A 19,274-nucleotide genomic window follows, 5' to 3' on the forward strand; every position below is an offset into this window, starting at 1 on the left:
TTGAACAAGGTGTTATTTTGTTAGCTCCCTGCAAAGTCTGGATTCTAAAACTTTCAGCCTTCAGTGTCTGCTACTTAGCAGGCACTGTTCTACATTCCAAAGGTGGTATCACCACCTCCTGGTGTTCTAAGCTCACTCACCTGCTTTCTTCTGTCTCTTTGCCTTACCAGGTGTCAGACCGCTCTGTGGTGGCTCTCGTTCCTAAACAGACCTCCTCTTATAACATTCCCGCCTCTGCCAGCATATCTCGAACCTCCATTAGTAGATACGGTAAGAAGCAGGGTTAAGTGCTGGGGATATAAGGGCTCATAGGCAGCGACCCGACTTTTCCATTGCTAGACTCCTCTTTAGACTCCAGCCTGGAATCATTAGTGGAACAAGCTTTTTGGTCTCAGCTCGTCATTTTGCTTAGTTCCAATCAACAAGTGAGAGTATTCTTAACTCAGCATGCAAGATTTTACACACATGGGAATTGGGAATGTTAGTTATTATTTGCATAGCAGTATGGGTAGGCATTTTACAGACAATGCCCTAAAGAGTTTACAGTCTGAATAATTGAGCCTGTTAGATGCCAGGTGCATATTTATAGCATTGTATACACAGTAATAATAATACACCTTCATAAAGGATGGTGGAGAAGTCCCTGGCACAAAGGTTTTTTCAGCTCTTTCGTTCTACAAACTGTTTAGCCAAAGATAGCTCTCCTGACAGACCCACCTCCTTTCCCAGTTTCCTGGCTCTCAAAATCTTTATTCCAGGTACCATCATGGAAGAGTTCTGCAGAGCCATCTGAATGGTGTGAGACCCTCCAGCTAGCAGAACAGTATTGTGGCTCTGTGCACCATAGCAGGGGTTGTTTGCCACCTATAAAAATCAGTCCAAGTCAGAGTTCTTAGTTCCGTTTGTTCTTCAGGTGGAGTGGGGAGGGGACCCAGATGGGGGAAGTAATGCCAATGCTTGTTCATCACCATCAGGTGCAAGAGCATTTGTCAACTACAAGTATGCATGATCTTTGCTCACGTTAATATTAATAATTCTAATTGTGCAGACAAAATGCAAATGAAGATGCAGATTTACTTTCCATATTATGCATCAGTACAACGCATGTTTAAAAATAGAATTACTAGATGCTTCCCAGCCTTTCCCCCTCCTTTCTCCCCCGTGCCTTAATTAAATTGGCTGGAATATTCATATTTTTCTGCGTATTAATCAGGGATGAAACTTTAGCAACTTTTGTAATAACTGTTATATTTCCCTGCGCTGATCTCCTTAACTCTTTCTGGTACTGGGAAAGGCGAGTGGAGACTTGGGAGGCTGAGTTGGCCACAGCAAAGCAAGTATTTGAGAGAGAGAGAGAGTGTGTGTGCTGGTCTGATAGTCTCACCAGAATGTTCTGCCCCAGGCCACAGGCTCAATGGATAGTGTGTGGGTGGAACCAGGATAATACATTTCCTTGGGGAACTGAAGCACCTCGTATCACTCTGCAGTGAGTGGGATGATTAGGGGAGCACTTTTGCCACGCTCCAAAGAGGAATCTGTTCCAGCTCGCCAGGAAGGGTTGTGATCAGGGCTTCTGCAGGGAAGCAGTGGCATTGGCCACTGTCGGAAGACAGGATATTGGACTAGATGACCTTTGGTTTGACCCAGTATAGCCGTTCTAACGTTCCTCCCCTCCCCAACCCTGCCTGCACAGGAGCCAAAAAGATACAAGCACACACTGCAGATACAACCCGTCATTGGTCTGCTGTTTAATTCAGTCACTTCTTAATTTGATCTTTTGTTACATTTTAACCACATCACTTGTTTTAAAAATAACACAGCTTCTGCCCTGTTTGGATTGTGCTGGGCAGCTGCAATCAGACTTACAGAGAGCTGACATTAAGGCCTTGATCCTGCAAACACTCATGCACGTGCCTAACATTAAGCATGTGAGTAATGGCTGTGCTTTGAATGGGACTGCGTGTGAGTAAATCAGGTTAACCAATTAGGAAGAGTCCCAGAATCTGAATGAGAATAAAGGGCTCACGGAGCTCTGTGGCAGGAACAGATGACTGTAGGGAAGAGTTGTGTGCTATCCACATGTTGTTACTGACACTCCCCAAGTACTCCCTTGTGTTGTGCAGTCTCTGTTTCATTTCATTTTTCTTATTTCACACACATACATGGACCTGGACTGGATCAGGTGGGGCGGGGGATACAGGGAGGAGGATAGAGTAAATGGTGTTTTAAAATATAATAAGAGAGTCTGAGCTGCTCAAGTTCTCTGAAATGACACCGTCACCTTGAGGAATATGTATAAAATAAACTTGCCAGATTTTAAAGGTATGATGTCATGAAAAAGTATTCAAAAGTGTACCCCTCACAAAGTCATCACATGGACATAGTTACCTACTCCCAGTGGTATCTGAGATACCACCAGGCTTCTGTGTCCTTGCCTAGAAGGCAACATCACCACCAGTGCAAGCTGTTGGAATGATGACCCAGCAGATGTAGTTAGTACTTATAACAAGAAAGCAAAGGTTTGTTCAGCCCCGGGTGCCCAATCTGATTATCATAAAGGCAGCCTTCCACCTCCCTCTCTCAAATAGCCACTCTCCTACCCTTTCCCCTGGACAAGGGGCTGCTCAACTGGAGTTAAATCCTTCCTCACCGGAGACGAAGTCCTGCCCCTCACACCCTTTCCTGTGTGGCCACGTGTGGCAAATGCTGCTTTTTTAATGGTGTCTGCAATGTATTATATCTAATTGCTCTGCAAATAATCCAGTGAAGGGGGGGTCTACTAAGGAGAGACAGAGAAGTGTTAGAAGCTGCTTCCTTTGGACATCACCGGCTTCTCTTCCCTTCTTTTCAGATTCAACGTTCCGGTACACAGGCAGCCCAGACAGCCTCCGCTCCAGAGCACCCATGATCACCCCTGACCTGGAGAGCGGAGTGAAAGTCTGGCATCTAGTCAAAAACCATGACCATGGAGACCAGAAGGAGGGCGACCGGGGCAGTAAGATGGTGTCTGAGATCTACCTGACTAGACTTCTAGCTACAAAGGTAATCACTATGCACCTGGAACTATCACCTATGCAGTCTGGCTGGAAAATGTATAAATAGGTCTGCAAAGACACAGTGCTCAGCCCCTGTCTCAAGCCTTCAGTGTCCATGAATGCAGCTTTGCGACCTGTCTGTGAATTGGACATTATCCCCATTTACACAGGGGGAGCGGGGGTGCAGAGAGGGTACGTGTGCCTGGAGTTACGGAACAATTCAATGGCAGAGCCAGAAATAGACCCCTGGTTTCCTGGCAATCGCTCCTAAACTTCTAGATGCTCCATCCTTTCACTAGCACTACATGCCACTAAAAATTGAAAGAAAGCCACCATGTCTGTAAATGTCTGTCTTTACCCATCTCCTCAGCCTCGGGTATCTGCAATCCTTTTGTAGTGCCCTCAGCAATGGTTATAGCACAGATTGCATTTCAGAAGCAAAAGAAAAGGTGCTTAACATTAAGAATAAAACCAATGTGCCTCAGAAGTTCAGCCAGCCCATTCCTATAAGGTTACATATACCTTACGTATTCCTATAGGGTCTATACCTATACCTTTCTGGAGCTGTGCATAGCCTGTGTCACCATCTGGTGTCCCCTCCTGCTGTTGCTGTTTAGCCGAGTGTGCATATATCCCTCCCATCACCCCGTTGGTTGCTGCTCCCATTAGGGTACGCTGCAGAAATTCGTGGATGACTTGTTCGAGACCTTGTTCAGTACTGTGCACCGAGGCAGCGCGCTCCCACTGGCCATAAAATACATGTTCGATTTCCTGGATGAGCAAGCAGATAAGCACGGCATCCACGACACAGATGTGAGGCACACCTGGAAGAGCAATTGGTAAGAGCATGGGGAGTGGGGGTGGACCCGACTGTTGAGCAATTATCCACAACCTGGAAAAGAATGGACTCCTGGGGCTGGGGCTTGGAGCGGGAGGAGGAGGGACGTAGTCTGTGTAATTGGAGGCAGCTCGGAGTGCACATGTGCTTCACCGAATAAACCTGATGCTGCCATAACTCCAGTGATGAGCTGCCAAAATCTGAAGAACCGGTTCCTTCAGTCACTCCGGGTCTTCGGCAGTACGTCCTTCACTCGCTCCGGGTCTTTGGCGGCACTGAGGGACCCGCCGCCGAAGTGCCACCGAAGACCGGGCATGAGTGAAGGACCCGCTGCCGAAGTGCCGCCAAAGGCCTGGAGTGCTGCCGGGAGAGTAAAAAGGGATTCTCAAGGGGAGCCTCCGCAGCCAGGAGCTCAGGTGGGCCGGACAGGACGGTCCTGCGGGCCAGAGTTTGCCCAACTCTTTAACAACCGGTTCTAAACCGGCTTCTAAATTTAACAACCGGTTCGCGCAAACCGGTGTGAACAGGCTCCAGCTCATCACTGCATAGATCCCTTCTTTCATTGTTACGGAAGATGCCGGCATACACACCTTTGTGCAAATCTCTGCCCCTTTCCTTCTCTCTGGGAGTCACAAAGCTTGTTCTTTTTCTTTTCAGTGAACTTCTGCATTTTTTGTGCTTGGGGGTGATTGTCACATTCTGGCTGCCTTCAGATATAATGGAAGGAAGCACCCCTGACACAAAGCTTTGCTCATACTCTTCGACCCAAACCTCCAGTACCTGTGCTGTCCCAATTATGGGACCTCCTTGCTGCTGTGACAATGTACTTCAATTCTGACCTGTTGTGATTCAAATCAGGAACCCCCACCACACAGACAGCTCTGCCAGTGCATCTCAGTCCTGACCTGTGCACCAGCTCCCGCTGTTGATCTCAGACCTCAGAGAAGCTACAGGTTATTGACAGTGCAACAAAGAGCTAAATTGGCACTGAGAATTAAGCAAAGTGTTCCTTGCCTTTTCATTTACAACTTTAATCTGTTAAAATCTGGTTATTTTTCTAAGTATGAAGCATCCAGGAAACTGCCTGTTAAATTATTTAGGGGTTATTATAGGATAAACTAATACCACTCCTACAAACCTTTTTCACATCACCACTCAGACAAATGTGGTTTTGGGTGTAAATTCTAGACCCCTCCTTTCATTCCAGGGGTAGGAATTATTAATTGTTGTTTGTACTCCAGTAGTTCCCAGAGGCCTCTGTGTGCACAATAAAATATAGCTCCTTCCCCAAAGAGCTTACAGTCTATATAGACAAGACAGACAAAGGAACTGTGGCAAAGCTGGGAATTGAACAAAGGTATCTTGCATCGCAGTCCAGTTCTTTAGCCCCGAGACTGCCCCTGCCCTCCAATAATGAGAAGAGGCGATTTTGGAAATGGCTGGGTTGTATACAGGCAGGTAGTTAACAGCCATACTTTAGGTGTATGAAATTATCAAAAGGGGAATGCCTGCTAATGCTCAGAGGTGACAGTTCAGTTAGTAGCTGCTCCTTCCCAAATGCTTCGGGAGCCGTGGAGAAGGGAGGAGAGAGCAGATGAGTGGAGCTCACACTTAAACTGTGTGCAATTGACACAAACTTCAGCTTGGACTCAATGTTCTCAAAACAATTGGAGCTATTATATCTTTGCCTTTGCTGTTATTTTAGGATTAAAAGCTCCGTGGGTTAGAAATTTACCTGGGGTGTGGGGAATCCATAACAAATGGTAGCCCCCTGAAGACTTTTTATTTTTTTTCCACCAGTCCCTCATGGTTTAAAAAGCCTCTAATCATCATGTGTGCAAAAACCGGATTCCCCGCTAAGGCTGTGGGAAGCTAAAAACAATTTAGTGAAAGCTTTAGAAGAAGGAGCTATTAGGATAAAATGTTTGAATCCTGAATAAAATGACAGTTCTTAAAGCTATAAAGGGAAATGGTGTCGAACAACAAAGATTTTTCTACCACAGCCATCAAACCACATGGGTTCTGGCTGCTGATGGGGACCCAGCCATTGTACAGCTTTGCATATGGGAACAAAGGAGGAGTCAGGGCAGAGGTGTAAATTCTAGTTTTCAAACTAATCATTACATTGAGCCTTCACTATGTCTTTACGTTTCCATAGCACTCTCCAAACATTCGTGAATGCTTGCTATGCCCCTAGGAGAGAGCCGAGCATTGTCAGACAGAGGAATAGAGGCACTGAGAGGGGAAGTGGCTTGTCCCAGATATTAACTGGGTCAGCGTTAGGGATGAGAGTATAACTCAGGAGTTCTAGCCCTATGCTCCAGGCCTAGCTCCTTTGAAAAAGGAAAGGGTTAAGTCTCAGACCACATTAGATCTCCTGGGGGAGTCCAGCTGGAAACTATGAGACTTTAGTAACTGGGGTTGTAGACTCAGGTCACCTGTTAGAAGTAGCAGGAGAGCTGGGAAGGGTGCAGGGTGAGATGTTGGGGAAGGCAGGTGTTAAGAATAGGTGGAAGAAGGAAGGCAGTTTAGGCGACTGAGGGGGGTCTGGGAAGTAGCCGGAGAGCTGGTCAGCATGGAAGCAGTTCAGGGCCCTCATACAGAGAGCAGCGATTGGGAGCAAGTGGAGGGTTGAGGCAGTTGACAAGAGACTCTGCTCTGCGATGGCATTGAGCAACTTGTCTGCAGTGCTCCAAGGGTTAAGGCTGAAGCCTTGGTTGTAGCTAGCTGGCTAGCGAGGGAGAGCTGGGACTTGAAAGCTAACAGAAAGCAGCAGCTGGTTTTTGATCCTGCTACAGATCCAAAGGAAAAGGGAAGAATAATTCTCCTTTGATTACCAAGGCCCAGGATTTGGGGGCAGGGGGGGAAGGCAGAGATACCTGATGTGCTCCTTCCAGGGTGATGGGCTGGGAACAGGCCCTCGATTCTGCTCACTGCAGTGGATTGTTAGTGGGGACTCCAGTAGCACCCCTATATCCTCACCAGCTCAGTGCCACAGACCTTCGCTCTAAAGGACGCTGAGATACAGCACTGACTAACAGACTGCCCTGGACCTCCTCATAAACCCCAGCACCCAATACTGGCAAATGCTGGGGGCTCTACTAAAATGGAGAGCTTCCTGTTAGGGAAAAAGGGTTCCCCTCCCGTCTAGGGTTAGGAGGGTAGCCTTCCCTGGACTTCTGTATTAGCCAAACAAAACACAGAGTCTTTCTTTCTATCCATAAACAAAGTAGAAAGGACAGATAAGCACAGAAAAAAGACAGCAGCGTAGCTTTACATGATTATAGGGTCGTTTTCTGGGTTTTTTTCCCTATCATTCCTCTCTGCCTTACAGTACGGTTCCTGCAGTCCACTTGGCTTCAGCACCCTGGCCTGTCCGGCTGCCACGTGATGTGGTACAAGTCCAAGTCAAATGGCAGCCACTCCAGAGTGGGCAGGGTCAGCAGGGGCTGGGCCAAGGGGTGGCTGGAAAATCAGAGAAGAAAAGTAGTCACTAGCCTGGACCGGATTTGGTAATGAGATGGGCTCAGCTCTGCTTAGGGTACCATTGCGGACTGTGTGGGCCCATTACTGCCACTTAGTGCTTAGAAGGGGCACAGCCCTGAGCAGATCATTGCAGGACCTGAAATACATGGGTAAGAAAGATACCCTCCTGTCTCGAGGGTTTGTGACTTATTTTTATTCCTTTGTTTTCCTGCAGCCTCCCTCTCCGGTTCTGGGTGAACGTAATCAAAAACCCCCAGTTTGTGTTCGATATCCACAAGGGCAGCATCACAGACGCCTGCCTCTCTGTCGTTGCCCAGACTTTCATGGACTCCTGTTCCACCTCAGAACACCGCTTGGGCAAGGACTCCCCCTCCAACAAATTGCTCTATGCCAAGGATATCCCCAGCTACAAGAGCTGGGTAGAAAGGTAGGTCAGCGTGGGAGCATAGTCAGGAGCAGCAGTGGCTGTCTCATTGCACCACCTGGTCAACCATTGTAGTGTGTATGTAACCCATGCCTGCTTGGTGTGGCACTCTGTCCACAGGCACTGACTCCATGGGTGCTCCGGCCCTGGAGCACCCATGGAAAAAAAATCAGCACCCACCAGCAGCCAAGTTCTGCCCCTCCCCCTGGCGCCTCCTGCCTGCCGGTAGCCCTGCTGGTCAACTCCTTCCTCCCTCCCAGCACCTACCACCCGCTGCGGAACAGCTGTTCGGAGGCATGCAGGAGGCACAGGGAGGGAGGGGGAGGAGCGGGGATGGGGCGTGCTCAGGGGAGGGGGTGGGAAGAGGTGGGGCAGGGGTGAGGGCTTGGAGGAAGGGGTGGAGTGGGGGTGGGCCTGGGATGGAGTGGGGTGTCGAGCACCCCCGGGAATAGAGGAAGTTGACGCCTAGGGCTTTGTCCCGCTGTACTGGCACCTAGACCATCTAGAGATTAATGAGTCTGCTGCAGCCTTAGCTAAGAGGCATGTGGCTTTTAGCACATGCATTTAGCTCCAGAGGTCCCAGGTTCAATCCCACCTGCTGGGGTTTGTCAGCATTACATGTGCATTGCTGGATCTGCAGCCATAGCATAACATAGCCTGATTCCATGGTCTAAACGGCATTTGAGCCGATGAGCTCTTGGATGGAAGATGACATGATGCTGGTGACGTTCTTCCTCCGAATCAATGCTAAGCATCATTATTGCCAAGCCCCAATCATGAACCAGGACCCCACTGCACTAGGCGCTGTACAAACACAACAAAAAGATGGTCCCAGTCCCAAAAAGCTTCCAGCCTAAATATAAGATGAGGGGACGGGATGAATACAACAGACAGACAAGGGCAGCACAGGGAGGCGGTGCTGGTCAGTATGGTAAGCAGCAGTCACAGTACACCAGCCTTCTGAGCACTGTCAGGTGTTGTGTAGGTCTCATGGCAGAGGAGCATTTGCAGGAGGACAATGAGGTGGTTCTGGCAGATGCTTCTATTCATTCCCTCTGAAGCACCTGGCATGACTGCTGTCGGAAGACAGAACTCTGGGCTAGCTGGACCATTGGTCTGATCCAATACAGCTGTTCTTGTGTTCTTGTTGGATGGGTGTGTCACCTATAGTCTTGCTGGTTTTTGACCACCTATCAGAGGAATGTAGTGAGCAGTAATAACCTAAAACGAGAGGTTTCCTCGCTAGTTTTATGCTGACAATGAATGACGAGTGATCCAGTCTGCCTCCCAGTTGGCAGGTTCACGAGCAAACATGGTAGGATGGTTGAAAGGGAGAGAGCGAACAGTACAGTTCAAACACGCATGCTGCTATGGCCGGTGCTGACTTTCAGATTAGATGTGCAACGGAGACCTCAACCATTAAAGATCCCCTAGCACTTTCTTGGAGTCTTAGCCTTGGTGCCTGACCCAGATTGCAATTCAGATCATTGTCGTCTCCCTCACACAAATCCCCCCTGTAGTTTCACTGGATAAGGTGGTATCCCTCAGTTTCTCCACTAAGCTTCAGTGTAGTTTTTGGATGAAGATTACATAATATTACTGTGCAAAGTCATAAAGCTTCTCTGTTCTCAGGACCCCAGAAGTTGCTGCATTTCAGTGTGGGGTAAAATGTTTCCTTTGATATGCACAGGGCCAGATTTGCTGTGGCTCCTGCTTGGTTAGGAGCAATCGGGAGGAGAGGCCTTGCTGGCACCTTGCAGAGTTCACAAAGGCCAGATAGAACTGCAGACCCCCGTTCTGGGCAATGAATGCTAGCTGAGACTGAACTCTTGGAGTTTTACATTCAGGAGGCTTTGGCATCCCTGCTGCGCACACGGGGCCCTTCCTTGCCAATATGTTTTTCATTTGTCTCTCACCTTTCATTCCCCAGGTATTATGCAGACATTGCAAAGCTCCCAGCCATCAGTGACCAGGATATGAATGCCTACCTCGCGGAGCAGTCGCGCCTACATGCCATTGAGTTCAACATGCTGAGCGCACTCAATGAGATCTACTCTTACGTCAGCAAGTACAGTGAAGAGGTGAGCAGGCCCCATCCCTTGTGAGGCCATGCCCCCACCCCCGGGCCACAGGATACATGGCAATCCTGCCACCAAGTCACCTTAGACAGATAGAGTCTGTTGGGAGGCGGCTCTGGGTGTAAGTGAGATATGGAACCTTTCACCTCTAGGTCGGCAGTTCAGTTCCACTCTGGCTTGGTAGTGACTGAAAGTCACCCTGGACAGGTGGTTAGCCCCAGTCCTGTTCCTGGCATGGTTAGGCTTCTCCACATAGCACAGTTGGCTTCCTGGCTGGCAGTCTCAGAAGGGAGGCCAAAGACTGAATGGGGCCTGGAGGCCAATTCCCCCACTCAGAGCTGGTTGGTGGGGCAGCATGGTTGAAGCTTTCACTGCTGCTATCAATGCTGTATCTGTGCTGTGCATCAATAGGCGGCTTTAGTCTCCAGAGCTCCCGGTGCAGCACATCCCATCAGAACCAACCCCTTGAAGCATTGTGTGGGCAGCTCTGAATTCCTGATCCTGGGTGCACCCTCAGTGCAGCCCATTTCTAAATGCAGGGAAAAATCGTCCTGCCCCAGCGAACCCCCTCACAAATCCCAGTGTCCTCAGGGAACTTCTAGTATGGCACAAACTTTGTGTCACAGCAAAGCTGGCAGCATGGGCTCCTTTAATGCATGCATCACTTGAAACCAAGTTCTCGCCATCTGTTCCACCCCTTCATTTTCATTGTGAGAAGAACCTGTTTTGCAATTACATCCATTAAAAGGAAGATTTTTGTCATTTAATTGCATGTCTGCATTTATGATACAATGCCACAGCCATCTTCCGATTAGGGACTAAAATCTCATAACTTTCATGCTAAATGAGACTGGCAATGCAGAGTCAAAGGCACAAGAGCACGGGAATGATTGCAGTGTGATGGTCTAGTATGCAGCAAACAGTCCAACAAATAAATCAGCATGGCTGGGAATAGAAGAGCACTCAGTGCTTTGTTTGTCTTGGTTAGTTAAGTTTCTTTGAAGGAACAAAGCTAAGAGGAGGGACTGACAGCAACAGGCCAGCCTCAGCCTTCCAAGTGTGGAGAGCATTCAGATTGGGGAGTGACCCATAAGCCGTAGGTGGCCCTCCCAACTCCTGGGCAAGGCTTGCCAGACCTGTACTGGACCAGCGGCATTAACCTAGCCTGCCCCAAGTACTTCTGTTTTACCAGCTTCACAAACCACTACTGCCATGTTGCCCAGGGAAGGGAGTTCAGTACACTGGACCCATCCTAAGTATCTTTCCTGCATGTCATCATTAACCCTTGGAGTCCATCTCTGAGTATTTTTCTCTCTCTCTTTATTTATTCCCCTCCCCCGCCCCTTCTTTCTTTTTCTCTCCTTTCTGGGATGTTTACATGAATCATGTTTGTTTTGCACCAGATCATCGGGGCTCTCGAGCAGGACGAGCAGGCGCGCAGGCAGCGCTTGGCATACAAAGTAGAACAGCTTATCTGTGCCATGTCTATTGAGAGCTGAAGAAAGGAGATGGTGCTCCTAGGACCAGGAGAAGGAACTAGTTACTACAAAGGCTCTTGGGAATGAAGAGTATGAACAAGCAAGGAAGGTACTGGACCCATAGAAATACTGAAACATCCTCTGGGGGAAGCAGGGATTGGCCCAGATAGTAAGTTCAAAATCATTTAGATTCCAGTTTGAAAGGACAGCAAGAAGGACAGTGCATCTCAAAGCAAAATAGGATCAAGCTGGAGTAATTCTTCAAGTCATATGTGTGGAAGGAAGGAACCTGAGAAGTCTGGATGCCTCCGTGACTGCTACTTTGCATGAAAATAATTTGATATATATTAGGAAATAATGAAAACTGTATTTAAAGGGTTTAAAAAAAGAGGGAAAGAAAAAAATTAAAGCAACCACAGTGGCCACACAGATAATTCCGCCAACAAAATTCAGTTCCAAATTCTCTCTCTCTCTTACTCATCAGTTTCCTGTGGTGTGTGGCTCAGACATTCTGCGAATAGACTCCTATGCTAATCCGAAAAATTGGAAAATTAAATTATTCCTGTTCCTGGGAACTTTTAAAAAATATGAGCACAAGTTTGCACCAAACCTTTTTACACAAAGGAAGATAATAGTTTAGCTGGAAATAAATCCAGTGGCACCAGAAAGAACTTTACCTGAATTACAGAACCATCAGATCATCTAACCTGTTTGTCTTGAAATCCAGCTTTATCTATGTATTTATATAGTGTCAATATATATATATTATATATATATTTTTTAAATCCCACTTACTGTTGAATGATGGTGGGTCTGATTTTAAACATTTTTCTCTTTTATTTCCATTCCATTTCAACACACAGCTCCACCCAGGTGTAAAGATTCTGTGGTATTTTTGTTTGCTTCACTCGTGTTCCTGAAGAATGTTCTGCCCTTCGTGGCATTTGAACCTAAGGAAGTCACGTACAGTTTAAACTGAAATTGGTGCACTGTAGGTTTCTGCAGGTGCAGTTTAAGCAAAACCAACGGCTGATCTTGCACAGTCAAGCAGAGCTGGGCTGAGACTGACTCAGCTGCTTGGGCTGTTAGCTGACTCATGTTGTTTTGTTCCAGCCACGATGTAATTTCTTGTAGTAAAAAAAAAAAAACAAAAGCTAAAAACAATGTTTACAGCAAGTGATACTTGAAAAGCGCAGACATAGTGAGATAACATATTTATTGCTTTTCTGTTTGAGACACGCTCATACTTACGCATAAGATCAGGACAGGCTCCAATTACATTTTTCCCTTGGCACATGCAAGGTCACCCGAAGGTAAAGCATAGGGACTTTTATTCCTGTTGGGGAGAGGGAGAATCTTTACTCAAGGCGAGAGAAAGTCCAAAACGACGCACTCCAAGTGCCGGCCAACATTGTCGTCTTTGTCTCTGTATCTCATTGTTAGGTTCAGTTTCGAACTGGCCATAGCAGCCCATCTTGTCATGGACAGCGAAAGGCAAATGTTTGTGAGTGCTATTCCTTTAAAAGAAACCAAAGCTTTCCTGTCCCTTTAAAGCGTGCCAGGAGGCGGATGGAATGCTGTAAATATTTCTCTCTGTAATAAATATTGATATTTGTGCAGATTGCGATGCGGGAGGATGAGGTGATTAGACCTAATGGAAATAGAAGTATCGACCATATGAGTCATGGTGGTTGCAGCAAAATAACTACCAGAGTTTGTTTAATGGAATCAAAACCAGACTTGAAAATGCCCAGCCTTAAGTCTTCTTGCAGAGAGGCAGAGTATGCTGTGTGATCCCAAGCTAGTTGTGTCATCTCGCTATGACTCTTTCGCCATCCCTGAAATGGAGAGAGTACTATAGTACATTAGCTATAATAGAAGTTTAAAGGAAGTTTGTGGTATGAAACAGCCTGTCCCTTTAGGGCAAGGCCCTGACAGTCTTGGCCCTGTTCTCATCTCCTTTGTGGGTAAAGCTTCAGATCTCACAATGGTATTTTCTTTGTACTGCAGGCAAACCTGACTCCAGGTTTGGTTGGTGGGGAGGCACTGAGTTTGCCTTAGATGAAATGATTCCACATCCATTTCAGTGCTTCTCTTCCTGCACAGGGCCAAACTTTGTTCGGTGTTATGAGTCTCTAGCCTGCTTTGTTTCAAGGGTTTTGACATCAGAACAGAAGATGGCATTTCTGGAATTTCTGTGTCTGGTGCTACTGTTTAAATAATTCCATTTAATCTTCTGCTCGTGAGCAGTAGCCTGAACCATCAAAGAGCCCACTCCAAGGGGTAGCAAAGTGCTAACCAAATGCCTTTCCACTTTGAAAGCCTTTATTAAAAAACTCTATACAAGAGTCCCAGCTTATCAGCAGGCTTGCCTCTGCTGGGACCTTGCTCCTTAGCACCAAAATGCTATGACAGAGATGTGGAGGGCATGTTGCCTGTTTCGTCCTATAGAGAGTGGGTAAGGGGATCTCCCAGTGCTTAAAGTGAAACAGGAGAAATCAGAACAGGAAAACTGCTGAAGCCTTTGTAGCGTCCAGCTATATTAAGAATTCCCTGTAGCTACATTAGGAACTGTTATGACAAACACGCATTTTAAGTAAAATAGGCACAGCCCTGCTGCTAATGGGAAACATTGTAGGCAGAAGGAGAAAAGGGAAATGTGTGTGACTAACACACAATTTCGAATGTTTAGGATGCAAATCTTTTCCTGATGCTCTGGCATAAAAGGGACCTTGCATGCAGCTGTTCTCCTCCTATGCGGATGGAAACCTTCCTCTCCCCAGTGTGCAACGCCTGTCCTGTGCAATCTAAACACCCAGACAACACAACTCCACTTAAAGAATATATTCTATTGCTAATAAACATTTTAAATGGATTTTTACCAAAACTCTCACTGCATTCTATACATGTAACAATTTGGCTGGGAATGTTTAAGGATTAGAATAGAGAGCCTGAGACTCAGGATTTCTGGGTTCTGTTCTTGCCTGTTGCTGACTCACAGAGTGACCTTGGACATGTCACTTAGGTCCACGTATTCAGCATTAGCTACTGGTTTGGGATACCTCCGTTTTTGTTGCCCTACATGAGACGCACATAAAGAGTCTGATTTGCCAGAAATGCTGAGTGCCCACAACTCCAAAAGCGGTGAAGGGAAGTTGTTCTGTGTGTTGCTCGGATGCCCTCCCAAATTCAGGAACTTGACAAGGGGTAAAACATCTTTAAGAATTATTCCTGTCACACTGATTATTTTTTTAGCCTGCAGCTAGAGCATTTCCCATTAACAGCAGCAGCAGCAGGGTTGTGTTTTCCCCCTGTCGCTGGCAGTTCTCCTTTCAGTTTCCAGTGCTCTCAGTATTCTCCTGTCAGGAGGACTCAGTTCAGCAGTCTAAATGAAACAAAAACAGAATGACTTGAATGAGCTGGGACATCCGGACGAAACTCAATGGTGACTGCACTCTGGAGAAAAGACATAAAAAACGTTCAGAGAATAAATAACCAACATCAAAGATGCATCAAAAATACAGCAAAGCTTCAGTCCTCATATTTCAGTATTCCATTGTACCATAAACCTTAAGCCAATAATACAGAGAGCTGTGATGTTGTATATAGTTACTTGCTAGATAAAGCTTGGTGAACAGTCTGATCTGTATATTGAATGTGTCTTCAGTGAAAACTTGATCCCCACCCTAAGTACCCTTCAGACTTTAACCCTTTGTCCCAGGCTTGTCTGGATCAGCAGGTGAGAGGCGCAGGGCTAATGTATGTGGTAGCAAAAGGGCCCCACAATGTTAATGCAGACAGGGGCAGATTTTTTAGATTAGATACTTGTTGGGGGAATCATTCGAGTTAAAAATGTAAAGCTATGCACTGAAGTTTCTAAAGGCAACTCTATTTGGAAGCCACTGGGCTGAATAACCCAAAATGCAAAATCTAAATTTAGGCTGGTCAGGCTAGTTTTAAAAGGGGGGACGTTTTTAAAATTGTGAAGGCTTTGAACGTTTTTCTCTCTGTTTAAAAGGCTTCACAGAAGGGAAACATCACTGTTCAATTTCTAGTAAGCGACAGTGCAAGGAACTCCCTTCTGCAAAGGACATGGTTACCTCTCACCTTCATAAAGGCTCCCATTTGAAAGAAAGACCTTGATTTTTTTTTCTTGCCTCTCAAAAATCTCCCCTTTCCAATGTTCCTGTTCTAGTTCGAGGCAATGTGACAAGCCAAGTAGTACAGAAATAGGTAGTAAGCATTGCTTCCCAATTATGTTAAGGAGAAACATTTTATACCAAGCTTTCGTAAGCTCTCTACAATCCTTTGTGATCCCCTCAATGTTTTATTGTACCTGCTGGCAATGGCTCAGATCTGGGGGGACATTGTGATGACAGCTTGGGAATAATCTTCAGAAAGAGGGTTTTCCTTCAGCAGGTCCAGGTTCCATTGCACACGCATATCTTGCTGCTGCATCAGCATTAGGTGAGTGGCTAATGCACCTGAGTATCATGTGTTCTGCCCCGGTTAGTAACAAACACAGACTGGAGCAAACTGCTAAACAAGCAGCCCCTCACCTTGCGTGGCTGTCTGAGACTCGTCACTTTGGGGGCTTTACATGAAACAAATCAGGCCACAATTCAAACGACACCATTTGTTTTGACTGTTGTTAACATTGAAGTTGTCTCTGTGTTTATCTTTTTCAGTCTAAAGATTCCCATTTGCCTTTGTGTTATCCAGCCGCCGCCCCCCCACAATGGGCAAGTAACTCAGATTGGCAGGTTCCAATAAAGCACCCAAAAGTTGGGACACTTCTCTGAACTCTCCAGGCCTCTTAGGTCTGCAAAATCAAACCAGAAATCTCCTGAGCAGGCTTTCTTCTGAGATTTCTAGCACTTCCTGCTACAGAAGGGCTGGGGAAATGATGAAAACAGCCTCTCCTGTCGTATTTTTGTCATTTCCAATCTCAGACAGTATATGGATGTGCATATCAGGGAAGCCATCAAAAAGTAAATAAGCATCGTACCATAATAGTGACTGTGCCATGCTATTTCTTATACTCAAAATGTACTACAGCAAGATCCCCCTATGGTACCATGGAGAGTGCTCATTTGTTAATGGCTCCTTCTGCAGGGACACTGATATGGAAAATGGGTTTAGGGGGTGAGCAGGGAATGGGAACCAAACTTTCCTGAACCTCAAAAAAGGATTGGCTTGAGTTTTCGGATAAAGATTTGCTGCGGGTGGAAGGGCTTCTTATTTTGTTTGACCCATCCCTTAAAAATAAATGCATACCAGTCACAAGGCAAGCTGTCACAGATAATAAATTGAACTGCGTACTTTGCCCACCCCACACAACCGTAACCTTTCCCTAGCTTTTCCCCTCTTCCCCTTATATTTGACACACTGGAGTTCTGTATTATATTTTTTTTTAAAGATGGTTGTCTGGTTTTTGTTGTTTTTACAAGTGTTGTGGAAAAAATGTAAGAAAGTTTAAGTATTTAAAAATGTTCCAAGGAAAAAAGGTTTTTTGTTATTCTAATATATGATTGTGTACCTATTGTAAATATGAAACACTCCTATTTTGCAAGCCAAGGACTCACTTTGTACTGTTGTTATATATAAATAAAGTTTACTGGATAAAAAAAAAATCCTAAGTGGATCCTTATTTTCTAGCATGGAGTGTGTGGGATTCATTGTATGTGCTGAGAATACTTGAGAGAAATATTTACTTGCTACATCGCACCAGTAATAAATCAGTAAGCGGAGATCCCAAATGAAATATTTTAATGTCAGATTTATTTCCATAGCATGCCAAGGGCTTGGAAGCCACAAGGCTGGACAAGAAGGTAAAACATTGCCCCCTAGCTTCAAACATACAAAAGACACTTTTGGGTCTATGATTAATGGAGGAGAGGGGAGAATATTTTATCCAGTAATAAGTGAAGTAAATCAAGCTGTTTTCCTTGTTATTGGAGCGGGAGTGGGAGTGGGAGTGGGGAGGGAGGACACAGGGTAACAACTTGCTGAAGAATCTCTCCTTTTATCTTTATCCTAAAGAGCCAAAAAACACAGAAGATCAAGATAACCTGGAATGGCTGCTCTTCATCAAGAGCAGATGAAAGAGAATGGTGAAGGGAAACACAACCACGAGTGTTTTCTGAAATAACTCCCTATGGCTGGATGCTTTATATCTGCTTGAGATGAGACAATTTATCTATCGTGCACAAATCTCTTTAAAAGGCTTTCCTCCTCCCCAGATACAGAGAGACATATTAAATTGTAGAGTGTCAAACCGGGAGGCAGAGTTGTCCAGTGGTTAGAACAATGAATGGAGAGCCATGACTCCTGTGTTCTGTTTCCAACTATACCACTGAGTCACAGAGCCCATCTGCCAGCAAAGCACTTACATACATGGTGGCAGCTCCTCGGCTTCTGTACACTGTCATAGCTTCACATTTACACCAACTGACGATAAGTCCCACACTTTGGGCTACTCATATGTTTAAGTGCTTTGCTGGATTGGGGCCTGAACAACCTTAAGTATTCGTCTAGGGCCTGATCTATTGCCCATTGACATCGATGTAATGACTCCCACTGGATCAGGTCCTTAAACTCCATGCCTCAGTTTCCCCACCTATAAAGTGATACTAATAACGCCCACCTCTTTTAATTTTTGAGATTCTTCTATGTAAATGCAAAGAACCATTATCTTTCTTAAATATCCTTAAGCTCAGAAATGTCATGTGAGGTTTGTTGTTTTATCAACTCAGAGGCAGGAGAGCTCAATTCTCCTTCCCAAATGCATTACCGACTTCAACCCATAAGAGAGAGCATTAGGGGGATCTTTTATGGGCTAAAGTAAATAATGAATCGTTTGAATCTGCGTAAGGAAGGAGCATGTGAATACTGTTTACAAATAAAGGCAAGGATGAGTTCTGAGCTTTCTACCCTCCCTGGAGGTGAAATGTATTTGCTTCCTTTTCATAAATTCAAACTAAGATTTTAGCAAGCACTGGGAACTGTCTGCTGAGTGGTGGGAATCAATGAGTGACTTGCTCAACAGCCTGTCAACTTTAATGACCAATATGGTTGCAATTACAGCGATGAACTTTCTCTAAGAGCCTAAAATTACTCTGGTTGATGAGAAGAGACAGAAAAATGGAGTTCTTTAAGGAAGCATAAAAAGGAAACATGGTTTTCTGTAACATCTCCAAAAGGGGCTTAGCTTGTTTTTAATGTAGAGGGAGATTAAAGAGGAAAAATCTGACAGGGGATGTCAAAGCTCTAAACACCACACACAGCAGATAACAGCAAAGAGTTGGGTGCTGCATCTGATCAGGACATTGTTTTATACAGGTATATGGCATCTTGGCTGCCTGTTTTACTGTTTGCTAATAGGCAGCCATATTCCACTCCTATGTGAAGCCAATGCAAATATATCACGTTGGTGAGACAATATGATCCTTTGGCAGGTCAGTTTGTCTTGTTTCCCTCAAAGCTAGATAAAGCTTCATATGAACAGCAGAAACTATACTTAATCAGAATGACATTTTACGTGGCATGCACTTCACAGGGCATCATCTGCACTGGCAAAGTCAAACAATGCTTAGTAAAGTTAATATAAAATGCAGATCGTGCTGTTGCTTAAAGCCCTCGCCCTGTCAGCCTTTCATGTCTAACTCAGCAAGCTAGCTGGCTGCACAGATTCCTCGAGCTTTCCCTTTCGAGGGAGTCACTGAAAGGGCAACTTCAGGAATCAATTGTTCCTTTCGATTTCACCCCAAGGGAACTCCTGAGCCCAAAGCTCATGGGAAAGGACATTTTTCCCTTTCCAATTTCTACTTCCTTTCTAGTCTTTCCTCCTCACCACCTCCTCTGAGCTTTTTAATCTCCCTTTGACAGCATCCTTAAATCCAGTTTTGCTAGAGTGACCCCAGTAAAGATGGACAT

General features: G+C 45.7%; 1 protein-coding gene across 3 annotated transcripts in view; it reads left to right on the forward strand.

The window, feature by feature from the left end:
• The window catches only part of PLXNA2 (plexin A2), a 318,604-nt gene extending 306,112 nt beyond the window's left edge, over nucleotides 1-12,492 (forward strand). For all 3 annotated transcript variants that reach the window (XM_075122021.1, XM_048826414.2, XM_048826415.2), the window contains exons 27-32: nucleotides 171-270; nucleotides 2,852-3,042; nucleotides 3,705-3,874; nucleotides 7,574-7,786; nucleotides 9,714-9,864; nucleotides 11,265-12,492. In XM_075122021.1, coding sequence (XP_074978122.1) covers nucleotides 171-270; nucleotides 2,852-3,042; nucleotides 3,705-3,874; nucleotides 7,574-7,786; nucleotides 9,714-9,864; nucleotides 11,265-11,360 — 921 coding nt within the window. In that variant the 3' untranslated portion in view covers nucleotides 11,361-12,492. The remainder of the gene's footprint in view (nucleotides 1-170; nucleotides 271-2,851; nucleotides 3,043-3,704; nucleotides 3,875-7,573; nucleotides 7,787-9,713; nucleotides 9,865-11,264) is intronic.
• Nucleotides 12,493-19,274: the final 6,782 nt, after the last annotated feature.

The sequence above is a fragment of the Caretta caretta genome, chromosome 21, assembly GCF_965140235.1.
Source record: "Caretta caretta isolate rCarCar2 chromosome 21, rCarCar1.hap1, whole genome shotgun sequence".
NCBI classification, from domain to species: Eukaryota; Metazoa; Chordata; order Testudines; family Cheloniidae; genus Caretta; species Caretta caretta.